Source organism: Physella acuta, unplaced genomic scaffold (assembly GCF_028476545.2).
Source record: "Physella acuta isolate Inbredline_101_S28 unplaced genomic scaffold, ASM2847654v3 ptg000473l, whole genome shotgun sequence".
NCBI lineage: Eukaryota > Metazoa > Mollusca > Gastropoda > Physidae > Physella > Physella acuta.
This window is the reverse complement of record NW_026731992.1, coordinates 1,148,584-1,175,078: the sequence shown is the minus strand read 5'-3', so window position 1 is coordinate 1,175,078 and position 26,495 is coordinate 1,148,584. Positions and strand designations below refer to the sequence as shown.

Genomic DNA, 26,495 nt, shown 5'->3' with positions numbered 1-26,495 from the left:
ATGGTAATACTAGAGCACAGCATTGAGGCATTTTTAGGGCTCATGGTATTACTAGAGCACAGCATTGAGGCATTTTTAGGGCTCATGGTAATACTAGAGCACAGCATTGAGGCATTTTTAGGGCTCATGGTATTACTAGAGCACAGCATTGAGGCATTTTTAGGGCTCATGGTAATACTAGAGCACAGCATTGAGGCATTTTTAGGGCTCATGGTAATACTAGAGCACAGCATTGAGGCATTTTTAGGGCTCATGGTATTACTAGAGCACAGCATTGAGGCATTTTTAGGGCTCATGGTATTACTAGAGCACAGCATTGAGTCATTTTTAGGGCTCATGGTATTACTAGAGCACAGCATTGAGGCATTTTTAGGGCTCATGGTATTACTAGAGCACAGCATTGAGTCATTTTTAGGGCTCATGGTATTACTAGAGCACAGCATTGAGTCATTTTTAGGGCTCATGGTAATACTAGAGCACAGCATTGAGGCATTTTTAGGGCTCATGGTATTACTAGAGCACAGCATTGAGGCATTTTTAGGGCTCATGGTATTACTAGAGCACAGCATTAAGGCATTTTTAGGGCTCATGGTATTACTAGAGCACAGCATTGAGGCATTTTTAGGGCTCATGGTATTACTAGAGCACAGCATTGAGGCATTTTTAGGGCTCATGGTATTACTAGAGCACAGCATTGAGTCATTTTTAGGGCTCATGGTATTACTAGAGCACAGCATTGAGGCATTTTTAGGGCTCATGGTATTACTAGAGCACAGCATTGAGGCATTTTTAGGGCTCATGGTATTACTAGAGCAGATAGTTGTTTTAGCCTGATACACCTCATCTGACTGAATGCTACACTTCATCTGACTGAATGCTACACTTTCTCTGACTGAATGCTACACTTCATCTGACTGAATGCTACACTTCATCTGACTGAATGCTACACTTCATCTGACTGAATGCTACACTTTATCTGACTGAATGCTACACTTTCTCTGACTGAATGCTACACTTTCTCTGACTGAATGCTACCAGTGCTACACTTCATCTGACTGAATGCTACACTTCATCTGACTGAATGCTAAACTAAAACTTATAAATAAATGATTACGGCCTAGGATTGGGCCTAACTAATGTATAATGAATAGTTCTACTAATAAAAAATCATCTAAAGAATAATTTAGTTAGGCCAGGTTTATTTTATTAAGTTAAACTATTTAAAAAAAATAATATTAGGGCCTAATAATTTACTTATAAATCTTTAAAATTAATAATTGGGCCTAGTAGTAGTAGGCTGAAAAAAATTAGTATTAGATCTAAGTTAAAATCTAATTTTCTTTTATTAAATTAGTATTAGTCACTATTTAGTTTAGTGTAGTTAAGCAGGGGTCTCCAAACTATGGCCCGCGTAGATCTTTTTGTCCACGGAAAAATACGTTTGTTGGTGATAGCTGAGGAACTTTGCTCATAAAAATCAAAGACATGCCTGGAAGAAACTGGCCCCCGAACTGAAATATGATACTTAATGCGGCCCTCGGACTGAAAAGTTTGGAGACCCCTGTCCTAGAGTGTAGGTAAAGTGTAGACTGTAGAGTAGTCTGAGTAGATAGATCTAGTACTAGATCTATACTATAGATACTATACTTATAGAAGAGTGTTAAGACTCTTAACTTAAGAGAGTGTAGAGGCCATCTGAAAAAAAACTTACTGAAATAGAAAAAGAAGCACCTTTATCACTAGTGCTTAAATCAAATGTTATTTTATCTACGCCACTAGGAACAGTAGTACTATACTCAGTAATATCTTTTTTAAATAGTGGTATCAAGGTCCATGATTTCACGGTCAACGTTGCTAAAGTGCAGTCGTCCATCTTGAATCCTAGGACGCTAGCCAAAGCTAATAATTTTCATTTTTTCATTCGCCTTTTACATCTAAATCAAACTCTATACTCTATAATCCTATATGTAAGACACATAACAGAGTCTAATTAATTATATTTACAACAGTAGATAAAGGTAGATTAGGTTTCAATTACGTTTTTAAGTTATTTTATTAAAAATAACTAGATCTAGGCCTTATTACTAAATCAAATAGGTAATAAATCTAATTTAATAGCCTACATAAAAAAATTGTTTTGTTACGAATGAGTCAATTCTAACTTTTACGTTGTTTGGTTGCTGCGCGCAGAATTAAGATAAATAGGCCTATTAAAATTTGATTTTGAACTTAAAGCAGTTCACTGGAAACAGCAGCAAATAATACATTTGAGATAGATTCCTAGACTCTCCATAGATTTATAAATCTAGATTCTCTCTAATCTAGACCTAGCTAGACTGTAGATCCAAGTACCACTAGACTCTAGATCTAGAACTTCTAGACTAGAAAGTAGAAGTAGATCTAGATCTAGATCTAGATCTAGATCTCTAGAATCTAACCCTCGCCTCGTAGCAAGTTCTTTAACTACACTAACACACTTGACTTAGTTATATTATATAGATCTCTAGAGTTCTAGATCGACTAGTTAGGACTTAGAGTTAGTCTTAGATTTAGAGTAAGAGTAGATTATTCAAGTTTATTGATAAAGGATAGACTCCTATTATTATTCTTTTTAAAAATGTCAAATAACTTAAACTCACATTCACATACTATAAAAAAAAATAAAAGTGGCATTCCTGTTGTTGCAAAGCAACACCAAGTTGATGAAAGTAAAAGTAAGAAGTTTACAAGTGAATCTAGATCTAGATCTAGTACTAGATCTAGATCTAGTAGTGTAGAGATGGAGGCGGAGGTACAATCCTCCACTGCTGAAGACTACGTCCAAAACATTGCTAGAACAGCAGAAGTAGTGATACCCCAGACTTCCCAAAAGTCATCAGTAAAAAATAAATCATCAAAAATCAACATGGTAACAGCAGGGCTGTCAACAAACAACAAATCTTCAAGAAAATTGAAAGATAATCAGAATCAGCCACAGAGTATAATGACACAAAGGTATGAACTTACGGTAATTAAATTTAAATGTATCGTTTTTGATACATAAAATCTGTCGAGGCTACTAATGTGAAAAAAGGATGACTCATTAAATTTTAGTAATTATTTCACATTTTAGGAGGATTTATGTTTTGAAAGTTACAAAAATGTTTCAAAATTTCATTAATGTACCTGTTTTTAAACAACCGTGTCAAAACTTTTCAGTAATAAATAAAGACTAGCGATGTTTTCATCAGATGCAACCAAGCTCATTTATTTTAGCAGCCATCTTGTTAAAGTTTTTTTTTTTTGTAAAATTATAGTTAGAGATTTGGGGGAAACTGTTGGCCTCTGTTTATATAGCAAATCTTGCTCACAACCACTGCTGTTTAATTTCTGGCCTATATTGATATATTTAGCCATTGATTTTGGTTTAATATTCAGTTATCTATAATATTTGACACAAATATATCACAATATACTTCTATAAAAGCCTGAACAATGAGGCAACTTTTTCTCACATAACTAGCCTCGGACAATTTTACGCAACTAAAACGATAGATTACCAAACTTAATAACCACACTACTAAGTTAACTTGTAATGCATGAATTAACAAAGAATAAGTCTCCCCTATTGCCACTGCTTCTGGACTCCCAAATCGCAAACTAGTTACTTAGTGATCTTACTGTGCAATTGAATGGTGGGAGCGTAATGCAATTTTGAAATCCTCTGTTGGGACAACTATGTTCTATAGTCAAGCATCTGTTGACAGCAGGCTCGCAGCAATCACATGAATTTATATGAATGAAGAAAGAGGGGTAAATTAGGTTTGATAACATCATATCCACGACCCCATGTTTATTCAAGCACCGATAGTATATTAAAGTAATCCCATTAAATATATCTATTTGTCTTATTAAAGTAATCCAATGAAATATATCTATTTGTCTTGCAAAACATTGCTAATTTGCTTAGGTTTCGAAAAAGTAGTGCTTGTTCTTTTTATTAAAACTTAATTTTATTGGTGTATTATCCTTTGCTTGATTTTTGTTGCTGTTTTATCCTTTGTCTGCTCAATGAACCAAAAAAAATGTGTCTGTCACCATCACAGCTTTGCTTCTTGTCTACTGGTGTTTTGAATTTTTTTAAATGCATTTAGTCCCTAGTGAGCTCCCCAATGATAATAGGCTGTTGCTCGTAATTTTTAAACTCCACTAATTTCAAGTAAAATTATACCACAAACAAACAGGATTTTTTTCCCTACACATTGATACCAATTTTGTGTCTCTAGCTTAATTAGGAGCTAAGATATGGCCTTTTAAAAATTTGTGGGCGTGGCTTAAACAGCTTAGACCTTCGTCATTCAAGTCTATGTTACGCAAGAAAAAAAGTTGGCACCGATGGTTTTTTAATTGCATCATCACGGATTCGCATTTTTCGAAAAATTAAAAAATTATAATTTTATTGCATCATCCGGGATTCGCATTTTTTTAAACTAAAAAATTATAATCAAGCTTAAAGCCTAAGTTATACTGGACTGGATATGATTGAGTAATTTAATGCCATTCATGATTCATATATTATTATTGACTTATTACTCCGTGTAAAAAAATTAATGTAGGTTTAAAATAAACTAGATCTAGTTATTGTAAATCGATTTATTAATATTTAATACTGTTACTTCTATTATATAATAGAAATGCATAAGCACATACTACTTCACAAGTTCTTTAATGTAATTGTAATGAACGATACTACTTGGGTAGATGAAGTAGAGTAGACCTACACACACACCACATGGAAAATGGAAGTAGCAACTGGTTGCCTTTACGATACCTTCTCAACCCCCCCCCCCTTGATATTCAATGTCTATATCAGGAGGCCATAATAAAATTATAGAACAAAATAAAAAGAAAACAGCTGTCAAAGTGTGTACCAGTGTTTATTACTACTGAACTATGCATACTGACATTTCAATGTTTGCTAAAAGAAATATAAATTATTAAAATACAGTAATCAGATTACCACATGAATTTTAATTTTGTCTAATAAAATAGAAACATTTAGGAGAATGGCAAAGTAAAAAAAAAGATTTTTTGCAATAATTTAAAAATATGTTTATAAGAGCAAAGAAATAAATTACATAGTGACAACCTAAATTTAGCCCTTGTATAATCTACGATCAACACAGTACTGTAAAACAGTTACATAATCAAGAAATTAGCCTCTTCTCATTACGATCCCTTTTAAGAAGAAAAGTAGTATTAATTATCAAGGAATAAACATTAAAATATTGGTTTAAAGTATAATTACTAGTAGATGTAGATCTAACCCATTTATTGAATGTATGCTGGAAAAAAAATAGGTGACGAAAAATTTCTTGGACCACTTTAGTCTCTTTAGTGTTAAAACAATTTTCTAAAGTATCAATTATAATTAATCTTTAGATACAATTAGCACATCTAAGGAAAAGAAGCACATTGACTACTGATTCTAGGATTATCTAGCTGATTTCAATTACCATGAAAAATAAGTTAAGTAATTAATTAAAATGTAATTTTTTTTTACACTATGAACACTAAACTTAATTATAAACATTGTTAGTATTAGTTTTCAAAATAAGTTTACAATTCACAGCAATCATTTTTTCAGTAACAATTTACAAAAACACTAATGTTTAAAAAATAAAGTTCATTTTTATACTAAAAATGAAAGAAGTACTCTGAAATTCTGATTAGCTATTATTCAGAAAGAAAAACAAGATTCCTATAAAGTCAACCACCATGATTCTGCCCGATGACTGAAATCCCGCATTATCCTCATCCTCTGCCCAGTAGCTTATGGTGTAAAGAGCTGACTTTTGTTTTGTTGCTGGCAGTCTTTTAATAGTCCTTCCACTGTATTGCGACACACCCTGATCACCTTGCTCCCACCAGCTGAACACCAATCAGATTTCCCATCAGATACCTCTCCAGCTGTCGCACCAAGAAAGGCTCAGTAGAAGTCAACAACGCTTCCATGACTTTAAGAAACAGAGTACAACTGATCGCCACATTGCGTTCTTGTAAATCAACTTTATCAAAGGACCAGAAATTAACTTCCCAATCAGCCTGAGTGCTTGCGGTGCTGCATGAGAACCCCAGGCTTCTTGAGATCTGCAAGCAGTTGTATGTAGACTTAAGTTATGTCCCAGCAGCCACATCATTCTCTTTAAGATGAGCCTTGAATAAAGCTGGATCTCCATGAAAACTGTACCTGAAAAGAGAAGGGCAAATGGAATTAGAATTTAGCAGACCATTTCACAAAATATATATCTAGCACAACATATTGCAAACTATATAAAATAAATATAAACATTAGAAATAAATTCAGTCTCCATACTTACTGAATGTACTTCCACCTGAGACATGGGTTGAACATAGAAAGGGCTGTACACAAGTTCCACCAACCTATTCCCAGTCACAAGCCTGTTCTCCTCAGCCGCTTTATCTCAGCCATCAAGTTTCTGATTACATTAGCAATCCTTCTTACACCTTGTTGGTCTTGCCTATAATATAAGCAAATAAGATGTACAAAGAAAACAAACTGACCCAAGTTCTAGGCACACAAGTCTAGAATTAAATTAATATTAATAACATTATCAAGTATTAAAATTGTCCTTAATAGGCCTAATTATGGATATATACATAGGCCTACATTAATTTAAATATATAGGCCTACTTGATGGAGAATTATACCTGCACTAGTCTAAATCTATTCTTAACCATTTAACAATGTCTCACTATTTTTACAAGATCTAGAATCTAGATCTAGACTAGAATTTGTATGACCTAATCAAACATAATGATTAAATGATTGTGTTCATCTACTAAATGTACTGAATTAAAATAAATAGGCTAATTAATGAATTGATATAGGCTATCATATAGGTCTAGTCCTACTTAATACTTAATGCAGAATTAGATGAACACTTATATAATTAATTAACTTATCTAGATTCTAAATCTAGGTCTAAATCTAGAATCTAGATCTAGATCTATATCAAAATTAACTAGCACCTTAAAAGTTTTATTTCTTACTAGAATCTAGATCTAGATTAGTGTAGGCTTGTAGGCCCTATTACTTTTTTTATTAGCCTATAGATTAAATTAGATCTAGAATTAAACTAGATCTAGGCCTAAAGATTATTTTTTACTAGATCTAGATCTATTCTAAATCTAATCTGATCTAGACTAGATCTAGTTACTATAGAATAACTATAGAATATAGAATATAGATCAATAGAGCTAGTAATCTGGATTCGTTTCTCTAAATCCAGAATCTATTAGGCTATCTATCTTATTAATAATATCATCTAGATCTATTCTAGGCCTATTGACTACTAGATCTATACTAGAGTCTAAATTTTATATTTTCTAGAGTCTAGATCTAGAAATCTAGAAAAATCTAGATCTAGATCAAAATTTAAGTCAACTTGTGTAAAAATCTTAAAATTAAATTAATGTAAAGTCTAGATCTAGACCTAATTGTCCTAATCAACCGTAATAATTTAGTAAATGTAATGTAGGCTACTTAAACTAAATTATTAATATTAGTAGGCCTATAGTAATACTATGGGGTAATAGTAATCAAGTAATGCGATATTTTAATAATGTAAGAATCACAGGAAATTTGGCGCGAAATTAAGGCTCTATCGCGGTGAGCCTTCCTAGGCTTGCGGACCATTGAAATCGTAATTTTAAAATATAGGTTAATTTTAGAAGACCCAATTATTAGTCTAGTCAACATTTGGGCATGTCAATGTAAATATTAAGTACTTTATTATTTATAGACTCTTACCTTATATTTCAGCACATTGCTCCTCTGTAAGATAATAAACGAGATCCAAAAATTAAAATAGGTTTTGAATCTAAATCCTCTTGAGGTTAAAACAAAGATGCGCTCTGTGTCATGCGTAGATCAGGTGTGCTGTGGTTTCGCCTTAAGTGACATGGCCTTAATTACCAATGGGCAACCGGAAACATGGAATTTAGGTTCAAGGTACAGCCATGATTACCATGGCAACAAAGGTCACGGCGCAAGCTGCGCAACTTGCTAATGATAAGCTAAAAAAAATTAAAAACTATTTAGGAATCCACTTTAGCTCCATCTCAGCTGTAGATGTGCTTCCACCTTGAGGCTTGTAGTAACTAAAAGATTCTGTTACTGTTAGTAGGATTTTGCCAGTAATTTTACCATTTTGACTGTTAGGTTGCAATAAATGTGCCTAAATTGTGTTGAAATGGTCATGTTGATGCAGTGGCGGAACTAGAAAAAATGGGCCACCCCGCAAAAAAATTTTTTTGGCCCCCATATATATATATATATATATATATATATATATATATATATATATATATATATATATATATATATATATATATATATATATACATATACATATACATATATATATATATATATATATATATATATATATATTTATATATAAACACACAATACGGAAATAGGATACTCATTTCTGGCCTGATCGGGTTTTGAAAAAAAAATCAATTAAATATAATCACAACAACATGTCATGTGTAGAGTGCATTGGTCTGTTTTGAAAATCTGTTTTCATTTATGTTTGCCTTATTAACCGCTAATCATTAAGTTGGTCAAAAGTATATAAATCATAAAGCTTTGTATAAGTAATGGTGTCTCGTGTTATGTTTATTTTTATGTTTTTTTGTATTTATATTATTAGTTTTAACTACATTTCATTATTTTACTATACCATTCTTTAGTACTTATTTTTTTTAAAAATAATAATTAAGATAAGTAATTGCTGTTTAATTTGATTATTACACATCTATTAAAAGGAGCTTCTGAGCACCCCTACTTGGCTATTTGAAAAAGGGAAATAATTTATGGAAGTGGTTTGAACGTTTGCCTATCTTTCACACTACAGCTCATGTGTATATTTTTTAATTTTTTTTACACAACAGCATGTCTTAGCTACTAAATAATATCACTACTGTATTATATCTGTTATCTGTTTGTTATTTACAAAACCACTATCAAGGTGCCAGTGACAAAATTTATATATATATATATATATATATATATATATATATATATATATATATATATATATATATATATATATGCGGGAGGGGAGGTCTGAGAAAGGAACTTAAAAGGGACAACAAAGCACCGATGTGCTTTTTATCCATCAGTACCAAATTTGGGATGGTCTCAAAAAGCCGTCTTAATATCCAGCGGCCTCTCGCGCAATTGATGTTTTTTTCAAAAGAATTTTGCCGACAACAGCGTGTGTTTGATTGTAGGAAAAAGAATATACAAGAGCGTGGGATGGTGTCTATAGTATAAAGATACTCCAACCGCAGCTACAGTATTCTTTTTTTCAAAACAACCATCAGGTCAAAAATGCATGAAAATTAATTTTAACTTTAAAAAAATTTATTATGGGCGGCTGTGGGCCCCCTAAACGGCGTGGGCCCCCCCGCATTGCGGGGTCTGGCGGCACTGTAGTTCCGCCCCTGTGTTGATGTCATTTTTTTCTTTTAGTAACTTTTGGCTCCTGGCTCAGTTTTACATTCTCTTCTTCTTTGTTCTTAATAATATTATTGAAGTGATTTCTTCCAACACCATGAATTATTTCATGTCAACATATCCGTGGTAGGGCCCATTAACTGCCTGTTTTCTCTTTGGATTTGCGTAGCCTTTGTCCATCCAAGAACAAACTACAAGGCAGCAGTTATTTGATTTCTTCACTTTCTCTCCAAGATGGGTTGCTGTCCCCAGGTAATGGAGTTCTCAAGTTGTAACCCAGGACTTTTGGAGTTAGCACTTACAAACTCTTTTTCACCCCGACCACGTTCCCTCAACAGTTCCATTTATCTGCTTAATTACCTGATACAAACATTTCTTTTGTGCATATTAATTTTGTAATGGCCTACAATTTGACTTGCTACATTGTCTACAAAAAGTTAGTTGTGAGTAAATATGTTCTTTAAAATGTCACAGACAAATGTAATTAGTATTGAATATTTATGCTTTTGTAAGTAACCATTTTTTAAGGTAGGCAGCTCAGCCAATTAGTGTAAAGCTATAATTACAGTTGTACACTTAAAATTTGCTTTTCAAAAATAGTTTATTGTTCTGCATGAGCAGTAGTTTCTTTATCAACCTTGGTATTAGTTGGTCATTATAAAAGGTTTTGGTTAGTCATTATGTCTGACCTAAAGGTTTTGGTTAGTCATTATAAAAGGTTTTGGTTAGTCATTATAAAAGGTTTTGGTTAGTCATTATAAAAGGTTTTGGTTAGTCATTATAAAAGGTTTTGGTTAGTCATTATAAAAGGTTTTGGTTAGTCATTATATCTGACTAGGTAGTCATTATCTCAGTCCTGAAGGTTTTGGCCAGTCATTATCTTGGTCCATTAGGTTTTGGCCAGTCATTATCTTGGTCCATTAGGTTTTGGCCAGTCATTATCTCAGTCCTGAAGGTTTTGGCCAGTCATTATCTTGGTCCATTAGGTTTTGGGCAGTCATTATCTTGGTCCATTAGGTTTTGGCCAGTCATTATTTCAGTCCTGAAGGTTTTGGCCAGTCATTATTTCAGTCCTGAAGGTTTTGGCCAGTCATTATCTTGGTCCTGAAGGTTTTGGCCAGTCATTATCTTGGTCCATTAGGTTTTGGCCAGTCATTATCTTGGTCCTGAAGGTTTTGGCCAGTCATTATCTTGGTCCATTAGGTTTTGGCCAGTCATTATCTTGGTCCATTAGGTTTTGGCCAGTCATTATCTTGGTCCATTAGGTTTTGGCCAGTCATTATCTTGGTCCATTAGGTTTTGGCCAGTCATTATCTTGGTCCATTAGGTTTTGGCCAGTCATTATTTCAGTCCTGAAGGTTTTGGCCAGTCATTATCTCAGTCCTGAAGGTTTTGGCCAGTCATTATCTTGGTCCATTAGGTTTTGGCCAGTCATTATCTTGGTCCATTAGGTTTTGGCCAGTCATTATCTCAGTCCTGAAGGTTTTGGCCAGTCATTATCTTGGTCCATTAGGTTTTGGGCAGTCATTATCTTGGTCCATTAGGTTTTGGCCAGTCATTATTTCAGTCCTGAAGGTTTTGGCCAGTCATTATTTCAGTCCTGAAGGTTTTGGCCAGTCATTATCTTGGTCCTGAAGGTTTTGGCCAGTCATTATCTTGGTCCATTAGGTTTTGGCCAGTCATTATCTTGGTCCTGAAGGTTTTGGCCAGTCATTATCTTGGTCCATTAGGTTTTGGCCAGTCATTATCTTGGTCCTGAAGGTTTTGGCCAGTCATTATCTTGGTCCATTAGGTTTTGGCCAGTCATTATCTTGGTCCATTAGGTTTTGGCCAGTCATTATCTTGGTCCATTAGGTTTTGGCCAGTCATTATTTCAGTCCTGAAGGTTTTGGCCAGTCATTATCTTGGTCCTGAAGGTTTTGGCCAGTCATTATCTTGGTCCATTAGGTTTTGGCCAGTCATTATCTTGGTCCATTAGGTTTTGGCCAGTCATTATCTTGGTCCTGAAGGTTTTGGCCAGTCATTATCTTGGTCCTGAAGGTTTTGGCCAGTCATTATCTTGGTCCATTAGGTTTTGGCCAGTCATTATCTTGGTCCATTAGGTTTTGGCCAGTCATTATCTTGGTCCATTAGGTTTTGGCCAGTCATTATCTTGGTCCATTAGGTTTTGGCCAGTCATTATCTTGGTCCATTAGGTTTTGGCCAGTCATTATTTCAGTCCTGAAGGTTTTGGCCAGTCATTATCTCAGTCCTGAAGGTTTTGGCCAGTCATTATCTTAGTCCATTAGGTTTTGGCCAGTCATTATCTTGGTCCATTTGGTTTTGGCCAGTCATTATCTCAGTCCTGAAGGTTTTGGCCAGTCATTATCTTGGTCCATTAGGTTTTGGGCAGTCATTATCTTGGTCCATTAGGTTTTGGCCAGTCATTATTTCAGTCCTGAAGGTTTTGGCCAGTCATTATTTCAGTCCTGAAGGTTTTGGCCAGTCATTATCTTGGTCCTGAAGGTTTTGGCCAGTCATTATCTTGGTCCATTAGGTTTTGGCCAGTCATTATCTTGGTCCTGAAGGTTTTGGCCAGTCATTATCTTGGTCCATTAGGTTTTGGCCAGTCATTATCTTGGTCCTGAAGGTTTTGGCCAGTCATTATCTTGGTCCATTAGGTTTTGGCCAGTCATTATCTTGGTCCATTAGGTTTTGGCCAGTCATTATCTTGGTCCATTAGGTTTTGGCCAGTCATTATTTCAGTCCTGAAGGTTTTGGCCAGTCATTATCTTGGTCCTGAAGGTTTTGGCCAGTCATTATCTTGGTCCATTAGGTTTTGGCCAGTCATTATCTTGGTCCATTAGGTTTTGGCCAGTCATTATCTTGGTCCTGAAGGTTTTGGCCAGTCATTATCTTGGTCCATTAGGTTTTGGCCAGTCATTATCTTGGTCCTGAAGGTTTTGGCCAGTCATTATCTTGGTCCATTAGGTTTTGGCCAGTCATTATCTTGGTCCATTAGGTTTTGGCCAGTCATTATCTTGGTCCTGAAGGTTTTGGCCAGTCATTATCTTGGTCCTGAAGGTTTTGGCCAGTCATTATCTTGGTCCTGAAGGTTTTGGCCAGTCATTATCTTGGTCCATTAGGTTTTGGCCAGTCATTATCTTGGTCCTGAAGGTTTTGGCCAGTCATTATCTTGGTCCATTAGGTTTTGGCCAGTCATTATCTTGGTCCATTAGGTTTTGGCCAGTCATTATCTTGGTCCATTAGGTTTTGGCCAGTCATTATCTTGGTCCATTAGGTTTTGGCCAGTCATTATCTTGGTCCATTAGGTTTTGGCCAGTCATTATTTCAGTCCTGAAGGTTTTGGCCAGTCATTATCTTGGTCCTGAAGGTTTTGGCCAGTCATTATCTTGGTCCATTAGGTTTTGGCCAGTCATTATCTTGGTCCATTAGGTTTTGGCCAGTCATTATCTTGGTCCTGAAGGTTTTGGCCAGTCATTATCTTGGTCCATTAGGTTTTGGCCAGTCATTATCTTGGTCCTGAAGGTTTTGGCCAGTCATTATCTTGGTCCATTAGGTTTTGGCCAGTCATTATCTTGGTCCATTAGGTTTTGGCCAGTCATTATCTTGGTCCATTAGGTTTTGGCCAGTCATTATTTCAGTCCTGAAGGTTTTGGCCAGTCATTATCTCAGTCCTGAAGGTTTTGGCCAGTCATTATCTTGGTCCATTAGGTTTTGGCCAGTCATTATCTTGGTCCATTAGGTTTTGGCCAGTCATTATCTCAGTCCTGAAGGTTTTGGCCAGTCATTATCTTGGTCCATTAGGTTTTGGCCAGTCATTATCTTGGTCCATTAGGTTTTGGCCAGTCATATCAATCTTGCTTGCTGGCACATTAGAAATTTGCTTTTGTTTACTACCATTCAGCAATGAAGTTTGGAGTGATGAGAAAGGTGAAGGTCAGGGTCATTTACTCAGTTTGAAAGCTCACAGTGAACAAGAGCGAAGGAGAGAGGACATGGAGAGGCAGTTGAGAGAAGCTGAGGTATGTGGAGAGACAGTTGAGAGAAGCTGAGGTATGTGGAGAGGCAGTTGAGAGAAGCTGAGGTATGTGGAGAGACAGTTGAGAGAAGCTGAGGTATGTGGAGAGGCAGTTGAGAGAAGCTGAGGTATGTGGAGAGGCAGTTGAGAGAAGCTGAGGTATGTGGAGAGACAGTTGAGAGAAGCTGAGGTATGTGGAGAGGCAGTTGAGAGAAGCTGAGGTATGTGGAGAGACAGTTGAGAGAAGCTGAGGTATGTGGAGAGGCAGTTGAGAGAAGCTGAGGTATGTGGAGAGACAGTTGAGAGAAGCTGAGGTATGTGGAGAGGCAGTTGAGAGAAGCTGAGGTATGTGGAGAGACAGTTGAGAGAAGCTGAGGTATGTGGAGAGGCAGTTGAGAGAAGCTGAGGTATGTGGAGAGACAGTTGAGAGAAGCTGAGGTATGTGGAGAGACAGTTGAGAGAAGCTGAGGTAGAGGCAGTTGAGAGAAGCTGAGGTATGTGGAGAGACAGTTGAGAGAAGCTGAGGTATGTGGAGAGGCAGTTGAGAGAAGCTGAGGTATGTGGAGAGACAGTTGAGAGAAGCTGAGGTATGTGGAGAGGCAGTTGAGAGAAGCTGAGGTATGTGGAGAGACAGTTGAGAGAAGCTGAGGTATGTGGAGAGACAGTTGAGAGAAGCTGAGGTAGAGACAGTTGAGAAAAGCTGAGGTATGTGGAGAGACAGTTGAGAGAAGCTGAGGTATGTGGAGAGACAGTTGAGAGAAGCTGAGGTATGTGGAGAGACAGTTGAGAGAAGCTGAGGTATGTGGAGAGACAGTTGAGAGAAGCTGAGGTAGAGACAGTTGAGAGAAGCTGAGGTATGTGGAGAGACAGTTGAGAGAAGCTGAGGTAGAGACAGTTGACAGGACTAATGTCGGCCAATGAAAGAATAACAAGATGACATTTGTTTTGACCAGGCTGAACTTGCTTCCATGAGTCAGCTCTTAGATCAGAGAGAGAAAAAAATAAAAGGTAAGCGCTGGTCATTGTTATAAAGGTAGGTGTGTAGTCGATTGTGTGTCATTGTATGTGTGTAGTGGTGTCAATGAACGTAGTGACATTCGGTGTCATTTTGTTTCTGACCTTTAGTGATGCTATGTTCTGTCCTATGAAATATGATGTGTGTGATGCTGTGTTCTGTCCTGTGAAATATGATGTTTGTGACGCAGTGTTCTGTCCCCAACTCTACATGAAATATGATGTTTGTTACGCTGTGTTCTGTCCTGTGAAATCTGATGTTTGTTACGCGGTGTTCTGTCCCCAACTCTACATGAAATATGATGTTTGTGACGCAGTGTTCTGTCCTGTGAAATATGATGTTTGTTACGTGGTGTTCTGTCCCCAACTCTACATGAAATATGATGTTTGTGATGCGGTGTTCTGTCCCCAACTCTACATGAAATATGATGTTTGTTACGCTGTGTTCTGTCCTGTGAAATCTGATGTTTGTTACGCGGTGTTCTGTCCCCAACTCTACATGAAATATGATGTTTGTGACGCAGTGTTCTGTCCTGTGAAATATGATGTTTGTTACGTGGTGTTCTGTCCCCAACTCTACATGAAATATGATGTTTGTTACGCGGTGTTCTGTCCCCAACTCTACATATAATATGATGTTTGTGACGCGGTGTTCTGTCCTGTGAAATATGTTTTTGACGCAGTGAAACGTCCCCAACTCTACATGAAATATGATGTTTGTGACGCGGTGTTCTGTGCTGTGAAATATGATGTTTGTGACGCAGTGTTCTGTCCCCAACTCTACATGAAATATGATGTTTGTGACACGGTTTTCCCTTCCCCAACTCTACATGAAATATGATGTTTGTGATGCTGTGTTCTGTCCTGTGAAATATGATGTTTGTGACGCGGTGTTCTGTGCTGTGAAATATGATGTTTGTGACGCTGTGTTCTGTGCTGTGAAATATGATGTTTGTGACGCTGTGTTCTGTGCTGTGAAATATGATGTTTGTGACACAGTGTTCTGTCCCCAACTCTACATATAATATGATGTTTGTGACGCGGTGTTCTGTCCTGTGAAATATGTTTGTGACGCAGTGAAACGTCCCCAACTCTACATGAAATATGATGTTTGTGACGCTGTGTTCTGTGCTGTGAAATATGATGTTTGTGACGCTGTGTTCTGTGATGTGAAATATGATGTTTGTGATGCGGTGTTCTGTCCTGTGAATTATGATGTTTGTGGCGCGGTGTTCTGTCCTGTGAAATATGATGTTTGTGACGCAGTGTTCTGTCCCCAACTTTACATGAAATATGATGTTTGTGTCGCTGTGTTATGTCCTGTGAAATATGATGTTTGTGACGCTGTGTTCTGTCCCCAACTCTACATGAAACATGATGTTTGTGACACAGTGTTCTGTCCTGTGAAATATGATGTTTGTGACGCTGTGTTCTGTGCTGTGAAATATGATGTTTGTGACGCAGTGTTCTGTCCCCAACTCTACATGAAATATGATGTTTGTGATGCTGTGTTCTGTCCTGTGAAATATGATGTTTGTGACGCGGTGTTCTGTGCTGTGAAATATGATGTTTGTGACGCAGTGTTCTGTCCCCAATTCTACATGAAATATGATGTTTGTGACGCGGTGTTCTGTCCCCAACTCTACATGAAATATGATGTTTTTGACGCGGTGTTCTGTCCCCAACTCTACATGAAATATGATGTTTGTGACGCGGTGTTCTGTCCCCAACTCTACATGAAATATGATGTTTTTGACGCGGTGTTCTGTCCCCAACTCTACATGAAATACTAACTATCACTTGAACATGTTGACAGAGGCTGAAGATGCAGCAATAAAACAACATGACCAACTACAGCAAGCGCTGTAAGTGTCCATACATGTTATAGCTCTTATTTGTATCACCACTGTGTGCCAGTAGTTTGTATCACCACTGTGTGCCAGAAGTTTGTATCACCACTGTGTGCCAGAAGTTTGTATCACCACTGTGTGCCAGAAGTTTGTATCACCACTGTGTGCCAGAAGTTTGTATCACCACTGTGTGTAGGGTGTCGCCAAAGATTTTATTATTGTTCAAGATGGCTTAAACAATTAAAAACTACATTTATTTACCTTTAATTCAATACCAATTTTATTTATCAAATTTAATTGGTAGCCTAGAAAATAATTTATGAAAAAACGCTTCAGTTTTTAAATGGCTACAATGATATGACTGATACTCAGTGATATGGTGGGTTAGATTTTAAGGAGTGTTGTTGGATTGACTGTTCACTGTCTTTCGGCAGAAATCAGTTGTCTGCTAGATTTCTCCCCATTCAAATACATGGCGTGTTGTCTAGATCAAGTTATTTTTTATATGTTTTGTTTTTACCCTGCATGATTTTAAAAACATTAACGCCATTAGTTTAGTAGAAATCAAAGCTATAATTTTCTATAGTTTAGAATATATTTTCAGTATGTTTAGAACATTATTAAATAAAGCCATTCACATTTTGCTTACTTTTAATGTTCTGCTTGATATTCTCCAATGACAAGTTAGCACCAAACACTAATCCTCCATTGCTAAACCTAGACCAGTATCCTTGAATAATACGCAAAAATAACAATTTTAAGTATATATTTCTGAAATGACCATGATACATTGTTAAAAAACGAATCACGGTATCGTCGTTTTTGGCAGCCATCATTACCATGACGTCGGTTTAAAAAAAGTATGTCAAGCCAGAAGCTACTGTATGCCTGTAGCCTTTTTCTTTTATTGTCCCCAGGGTGGACCAAGAAAAGACATTGATAAAACATGGTGTTGACCCAGGTAAAAGCATCCAATCAAATCACACTGTCACATAAAACATGGTGTTGACCCAGGTAAAAGCATCCAATCAAATCACACTGTCACATAAAACATGGTGTTGACCCAGGTAAAAGCATCCAATCAAATCACACTGTCACATAAAACATGGTGTTGACCCAGGTAAAAGCATCCAATCAAATCACACTGTCACATAAAACATGGTGTTGACCCAGGTAAAAGCATCCAATCAGATCACACTGTCACATGATCACATTTTAAAAAATCACAGTCACATGATCATCTATAATAATAGTTTCGCTGTCTGTCTATCTATCTGTGTATGTATCTATCTATCTGTCTGACAAGAACGCTATAGAGAAAACACAAGCAAATTAAAAACTTTCATAGTAAAACGAAATATGACGTCACATTTAGCATATAGTAGAAAATGGTATCAAGCTGGAGAGTGCACACAGAAATATGACGTCATTGATTCTCGAGTAAACATTGAATAAAAAGGCAATTTTGTGGTTTGGGTGAAGAGTTTCTTTCATACAATTCTTTGGGTAGGGGCGAAGCTCCACCCTCGCGAAAGAACGTCTAAGCCGCCCACCCCCACCCAACCCCCCACTCAAAAGAAATTTCTTCATCGATACTTTATAATAAAAATTACTGCCTAATTAATGTGTCTAATCTAAAAAATGGTTTGCTTGCAGTTTCTTTCATGCAATACTTCGGGTAGTGGCTAAGCGCGACACCAGTGTTTCTTTCAGACTTTTTCCTCCCCGGAGGGGGAACTTTTTCTAATCTAAAAAGTGTTTAGCGTGCAGTTTTTTTTTTCAAGCATCTCTTCCGGTAGGGGCGAAGCTACGCCCGGGTTCTTCCTTTAGTTTGTATGATCTACAAATGCGACCAGTGTTTCATTCAGACTTTTTCTTCCCCGTCGAGGGGTGGGGGTACTTGAATTTTTTGGGGGGCAGGGGTAGAATTTTCTGGGAGGGGGCGGACACTGGAAAAAGTATATAATTATATCTCGTTGAATGGGATGGTAGACATGTTTTGGGGGGGGGGGGGGGGGGAGGGTTGGTTTTAGTTTAGAGAAAATAGACAGCACTATCAACCTAGCGCCCGTTGTATCCTTCCTCAACAGGCCATTTTTCTTGTATCAAATAAAATCACACTGTCACAATATCACATCAAATAAAATATCACTGTCACAAGATCACATTTTAAAAAATCACACTGTCACTTACAGTCACTGGTGAAAAGATCCCAAAAAACTCAGATGAGCAGGGAGAGGCAGCACACAAATTTTCTAAGGTAATAACACATAAGGTATTCTACAAAAGTTGCAGGATAATTTTAAAATGCTTAATAACACATAAGGTATTCTACAAAAGTTGCAGGATAATTTTAAAATGCTTAATAACACATAAGGTATTCTACAAAAGTTGCAGGATAATTTTAAAATGCTTAATAACACATAAGGTATTCTACAAAAGTTGCAGGATAATTTTAAAATGCTTTATAACACATAAGGTATTCTACAAAAGTTGCAGGATAATTTTAAAATGCTTAATAACACATAAGGTATTCTACAAAAGTTGCAGGATAATTTTAAAATGCTTAAGGGGATATGCTATGTTTTTTTTCTATTTTTTACAGTTTAAGATCTAAAGCCTTTTTAATACTTTTATCATATTTGGCATATAAAAGTAAGTATTAAACAGCAAAAAAAAGGGTCGAAAACAATTTAAGTTGTCATGGAAACCCAAAAAACCTCCGCCATTTTGAATTTTTCGGTACTTTTAAAAATACTAAGGCTTTTTTTATTTATGCAGCTACAGCAATCAAATTTAAATGGCTTATATTTCAGTATATATTAAAACTTTTGTCACGACAACTTTTTGAAATAATTAATAGTAAGAATTTTACCAGGTCTAAAAAATCGTACCCTTTTTAGTATTCAAAAGTTTCAAAATTTGCATATTAATTACCAAATACATTTTTTCTATGGAAGCAATCACAATTCCCCCGTGACAAAAGTTGTATTTTTGCATCATGAACAATTACTGAAAATATGGTTGGCATTGTTTTATAAATAAAAAAGTAGTAGGCTTTTTAGTGTTAAAAACATGCGAACTGAGAAAAACAGCCAAAAGTAACGAAAACTAGGTCAGGAAAGTACCACATCAGTGTAAACTGCAAAGCCGATTGTAAGCTTTGGGTGTTTCCGAGATGTAGGAAATTAAGTTTATTAGATACATGAGAAATCCAGCTTTCCAATGATGTCAAATACAATATAATGACGAATATAAAACTTTTCATAGAGAGCTTGTAAGATTGGGAAAAAATGATTCTTTTTTAATTAATAGGGTCATAAAAATGGTAGTTCAAACACATAAAATATTTTTTTTTCTTTAAAGTTATTATTTTCTTTATACAAAAATGGACAAAGTATCCAAAAGTGCAAGAAACCGATCATGACGAAAAACAAGAAATTTTGTGATTTTTTTTTTCCACGCATATCCCCTTAATAACACATAAGGTATTCTACAAAAGTTGCAGGATCATTTTAAAATGCTTAATAACACATAAGGTATTCTACAAAAGTTGCAGGTTAATTTTAAAATGCTTTATAACAAATTTGTTTTCACCCAGAAAAAAATTCAAGAAATGAAAGAAAAACTGAGGAAAATGAATGAACAAACAGAACTGTGTCTTGCTAACCTTGAGGTGAGTCATGCTGTCATCATACAGCTGTCACAAATAGCCATCTACCTGACCTGGTGACAGTATCTCACACACACACACACACACCTCCATTGTCCTCACACACACACCACCATCATTGTCCTCACACACACCACCATTGTCCTCACACACACACCACCATCATTGTCCTCACACACACCATTGTCCTCACACACACACCACCATTGTCCTCACACACACACCACCATTGTCCTCACACACACACCACCATCATTGTCCTCACACACACCATTGTCCTCACACACACACCACCATTGTCCTCACACACCACCATTGTCCTCACACACACACCACCATTGTCCTCACACACACACCACCATCATTGTCCTCACACACACCATTGTCCTCACACACACACCACCATTGTCCTCACACACACACCACCATCATTGTCCTCACACACACACACCATTATCCTCACACACACACCATCATTGTCTTCCCCACACACACACCACCATTATCCTCACACACACACACCATCATCCTCACACACACACACCATCATTGTCTTCCCCACACACACACCACCATTATCCTCACACACACACCATCATTGTCTTCCACACACACACCCCACCATTGTCCTCACACACCACCATTGTCCTCACACACACACCACCATTGTCCTCACACACCACCATTGTCCTCACACACACACCACCATTGTCCTCACACACACACCACCATTGTCCTCACACACACCCCACCATTGTCCTCACACACCCCACCATTGTCCTCACACACCACCATTGTCCTCACACACCACCATTGTCCTCACACACCACCATTGTCCTCACACTTACACCACCATTGTCCTCACACACCACCATTGTCCTCACACACACACCACCATTGTCCTCACACTTACACCACCATTGTCCTCACACACCACCATTGTCCTCACACACACACCACCATTGTCCTCACACACCACCATTGTCCTCACACACCCCCATTGTCCTCACACACACACCACCATTTGTCCTCACACACACACACACCCCACCATTGTCCTCACACACCACCATTGTCCTCACACACCCCCATTGTCCTCACACACACACCACCATTTGTCCTCACTCACACACACACACACCCCACCATTGTCCTCACACACCACCATTGTCCTCACACACACACACACCCCACCATTGTCCTCACACACCACCATTGTCCTCACACACCACCATTGTCCTCACACACACACCACCATTTGTCCTCACACACACACACACCCCACCATTGTCCTCACACACACCCCACCATTGTCCACACACACACCACCATTTGTCCTCACACACACACACACCCCACCATTGTCCTCACACACCCCACCATTGTCCTCACACACCACCATTGTCCTCACACACCACCATTGTCCTCACACACACACCACCATTTGTCCTCACACACACACACACCCCACCATTGTCCTCACACACCCCACCATTGTCCACACACACCCCACCATTGTCCTCACACACACACCACCATTGTCCTCACACACCCCACCATTGTCCTCACACACACACCACCATTGTCCTCACACACCACCATTGTCCTCACACACCACCATTGTCCTCACACACCACCATTGTCCTCACACACACACCACCATTGTCCTCACACACACACCACCATTGTCCTCACACACACACACCACCATTGTCCTCACACACACACCACCATTGTCCTCACACACACACCACCATTGTCCTCACACACACACCACCATTGTCCTCACACACCACCATTGTCCTCACACACCACCATTGTCCTCACACACCACCATTGTCCTCACACACCACCATTGTCCTCACACACCACCATTGTCCTCACACACCACCATTGTCCTCACACACACACCACCATTGTCCTCACACACACACCACCATTGTCCTCACACACACACCACCATTGTCCTCACACACCACCATTGTCCTCACACACCACCATTGTCCTCACACACCACCATTGTCCTCACACACACACACACACCACCATTGTCCTCACACACACACCACCATTGTCCTCACACACACACCACCATTGTCCTCACACACCACCATTTGTCCTCACACACCACCATTGTCCTCACACACACACCACCATTGTCCTCACACACCACCATTGTCCTCACACACCACCATTGTCCTCACACACACCACCATTGTCCTCACACACCACCATTGTCCTCACACACCACCATTGTCCTCACACACCACCATTGTCCTCACACACACACCACCATTTGTCCTCACACACACACACACCCCACCATTGTCCTCACACACCACCATTGTCCTCACACACACACACACCCCACCATTGTCCTCACACACACACACACCCCACCATTGTCCTCACACACCACCATTGTCCTCACACACACACCACCATTTGTCCTCACACACACACACACCCCACCATTGTCCTCACACACCCCACCATTGTCCACACACACCCCACCATTGTCCTCACACACACACCACCATTGTCCTCACACACCACCATTGTCCTCACACACCACCATTGTCCTCACACACACACCACCATTGTCCTCACACACCACCATTGTCCTCACACACCACCATTGTCCTCACACACACACCACCATTTGTCCTCACACACACACACACCCCACCATTGTCCTCACACACACACCACCATTGTCCACACACACACCACCATTGTCCTCACACACCACCATTGTCCTCACACACACCACCATTGTCCTCACACACACCACCTTCGTCCTCACACACCACCATTGTCCTCACACACACACCACCATTGTCCTCACACACCACCATTGTCCTCACACACCACCATTGTCCTCACACACACACCACCATTGTCCACACACACCACCATTGTCCTCACACACACCACCATTTGTCCTCACACACCACCATTGTCCTCACACACACCACCATTGTCCTCACACACACCACCATTGTCCTCACACACACCACCTTCGTCCTCACACACACCACCATTGTCCTCACACACACACCATTGTCCTCACACACCACCATTGTCCTCACACACCACCATTGTCCTCACACACACCACCATTGTCCTCACACACACCACCATTGTCCTCACACACACCACCTTCGTCCTCACACACCACCATTGTCCTCACACACCACCATTGTCCTCACACACCACCATTGTCCTCACACACACACCACCATTGTCCTCACACACACCACCTTCGTCCTCACACACCACCATTGTCCTCACACACACACCACCATTGTCCTCACACACCACCATTGTCCTCACACACACACCACCATTGTCCTCACACACCACCATTGTCCTCACACACACACCACCATTGTCCTCACACACACACCACCATTGTCCTCACACACCACCATTGTCCTCACACACCACCATTGTCCTCACACACACACCACCATTGTCCTCACACACCACCATTGTCCTCACACACCACCATTGTCCTCACACACCACCATTGTCCTCACACACCACCATTGTCCTCACACACCACCATTGTCCTCACACTTACACCACCATTGTCCTCACACACCACCATTGTCCTCACACACACACCACCATTGTCCTCACACACACACACACCCCACCATTGTCCTCACACACCACCATTGTCCTCACACACACACCACCATTGTCCTCACACACACACCACCATTGTCCTCACACACCACCATTGTCCTCACACACACACCACCATTGTCCTCACACACACCACCTTCGTCCTCACACACCACCATTGTCCTCACACACACACCACCATTGTCCTCACACACCACCATTGTCCTCACACACACACCATTGTCCTCACACACACACCACCATTGTCCTCACACACACACCACCATTGTCCTCACACACACACCACCATTGTCCTCACACACCACCATTGTCCTCACACACCACCATTGTCCTCACACACCACCATTGTCCTCACACACCACCATTGTCCTCACACACCACCATTGTCCTCACACACCACCATTGTCCTCACACACCACCATTGTCCTCACACACACACACACACCACCATTGTCCTCACACACACACCACCATTGTCCTCACACACACCACCATTGTCCTCACACACCACCATTTGTCCTCACACACCACCATTGTCCTCACACACACACCACCATTGTCCTCACACACCACCATTGTCCTCACACACCACCATTGTCCTCACACACCACCATTGTCCTCACACACACCACCATTGTCCTCACACACCACCATTGTCCTCACACACCACCATTGTCCTCACACACCACCATTGTCCTCACACACACACCACCATTTGTCCTCACACACACACACACCCCACCATTGTCCTCACACACCACCATTGTCCTCACACACACACACACCCCACCATTGTCCTCACACACACACACACCCCACCATTGTCCTCACACACCACCATTGTCCTCACACACACACCACCATTTGTCCTCACACACACACACACCCCACCATTGTCCTCACACACCCCACCATTGTCCACACACACCCCACCATTGTCCTCACACACACACCACCATTGTCCTCACACACCACCATTGTCCTCACACACCACCATTGTCCTCACACACACACCACCATTGTCCTCACACACCACCATTGTCCTCACACACCACCATTGTCCTCACACACACACCACCATTTGTCCTCACACACACACACACCCCACCATTGTCCTCACACACACACCACCATTGTCCACACACACACCACCATTGTCCTCACACACCACCATTGTCCTCACACACACCACCATTGTCCTCACACACACCACCTTCGTCCTCACACACCACCATTGTCCTCACACACACACCACCATTGTCCTCACACACCACCATTGTCCTCACACACACACCACCATTGTCCTCACACACACCACCATTTGTCCTCACACACCACCATTGTCCTCACACACCACCATTGTCCTCACACACACCACCATTGTCCTCACACACACCACCATTGTCCTCACACACACCACCTTCGTCCTCACACACCACCATTGTCCTCACACACCACCATTGTCCTCACACACCACCATTGTCCTCACACACACACCACCATTGTCCTCACACACACCACCTTCGTCCTCACACACCACCATTGTCCTCACACACACACCACCATTGTCCTCACACACCACCTTCGTCCTCACACACCACCATTGTCCTCACACACACACCACCATTGTCCTCACACACACACCACCATTGTCCTCACACACACACACCACCATTGTCCTCACACACACACCACCATTGTCCTCACACACCACCATTGTCCTCACACACACACCACCATTGTCCTCACACACACACCACCATTGTCCTCACACACACACACCACCATTGTCCTCACACACACCACCATTTGTCCTCACACACACCACCATTGTCCTCACACACACCACCTTCGTCCTCACACACCACCATTGTCCTCACACACCACCATTGTCCTCACACACACACCACCATTGTCCTCACACACACACCACCATTGTCCTCACACACACACCACCATTGTCCTCACACACACACCACCATTGTCCTCACACACACACACCACCATTGTCCTCACACACACCACCATTTGTCCTCACACACACACACCACCATTGTCCTCACACACACACACCACCATTGTCCTCACACACCACCATTGTCCTCACACACCACCATTGTCCTCACACACACACCACCATTGTCCTCACACACACCACCATTGTCCTCACACACACACACCACCATTGTCCTCACACACACACCACCATTGTCCTCACACACACCACCATTGTCCTCACACTCACACACCACCATTGTCCTCACACACACACCACCATTGTCCTCACACACACACCACCATTCTGACAATGCGATGTTGTGCCTGCTACAGAAGAGTCTGTCAGACATCAGCAGTCTGGAATCAGCCAGCGTGAGGGCCAGAAGTCCAGAGACAGAGGCCATGCTGCAGACGGCTGACTTGGATGTGGATCTCGTGTACCAGGCCATCAGTGCCTCCAGCAAAACTTTGACAGCAGACGCAGAACTGAACAAGTTCACGCAAGAAAAGTTTGGCTCACATTTTTTCTTAACAAATGACATGTCAGCAGAAGGGTGATTAGATGAACGTACTTTGGTCACTGTTTCTTTGAGTACTTGCTATGATATCTGTATCTTGCTGAATGACTGGTTTAGCAAATAATAAATTGGGTACTTGATGATTTATATGTATGTCAGCTGATAACACCAAAAATATTGATACACATGAAACTTCTTGTTTATTTTATTATCTCCAATATACAATCAATCAATATTC

At 39.9% G+C, this 26,495-nt stretch overlaps 2 protein-coding genes and 1 long non-coding RNA gene across 9 annotated transcripts in view; 1 reads left to right on the top strand and 2 right to left on the bottom strand.

The window, feature by feature from the left end:
- Positions 1-2,064, bottom strand: part of LOC131943915 (uncharacterized) — a 36,134-nt gene extending 34,070 nt beyond the window's left edge. The window contains exon 1 of one of the 2 annotated variants that reach the window (XR_009386971.1): positions 1,712-2,064. Coding sequence is in view for 1 of the 2 variants with exons in the window: in XM_059304267.1 (XP_059160250.1) it covers positions 1,712-1,873 (162 nt within the window). In the remaining variant the exon portion in view is untranslated. The remainder of the gene's footprint in view (positions 1-1,711) is intronic. The other variant, XM_059304267.1, reaches the window with a different exon arrangement.
- LOC131943916 (golgin subfamily A member 6-like protein 6) lies at positions 2,002-26,495 on the top strand. 6 transcript variants are annotated; one of them, XM_059304272.1, is made up of 9 exons: positions 2,002-2,018; positions 2,668-2,994; positions 13,437-13,554; positions 14,504-14,558; positions 16,381-16,429; positions 17,332-17,375; positions 18,610-18,674; positions 20,016-20,090; positions 26,073-26,495. In XM_059304272.1, the coding sequence occupies exons 2-9, from the start codon at positions 2,780-2,782 to the stop codon at positions 26,295-26,297; spliced, it is 846 nt and encodes a 281-aa protein (XP_059160255.1). In that variant the 5' UTR covers positions 2,002-2,018; positions 2,668-2,779; the 3' UTR covers positions 26,298-26,495. The 6 variants fall into 6 exon arrangements, with proteins under 6 accessions (XP_059160255.1, XP_059160254.1, XP_059160256.1 ...); XM_059304271.1 differs by lacking the exon at positions 2,002-2,018 and adding an exon at positions 2,155-2,338; XM_059304273.1 differs by lacking the exon at positions 2,002-2,018 and adding an exon at positions 2,155-2,348 and having other exon boundaries at positions 2,690-2,994.
- LOC131943917 (uncharacterized) lies at positions 5,795-7,920 on the bottom strand. Its single transcript, XR_009386972.1, has 3 exons — positions 7,814-7,920; positions 6,360-6,521; positions 5,795-6,229 (listed from the first exon to the last, which is right to left on the bottom strand). It is a non-coding gene; the product is annotated as an uncharacterized LOC131943917 (long non-coding RNA).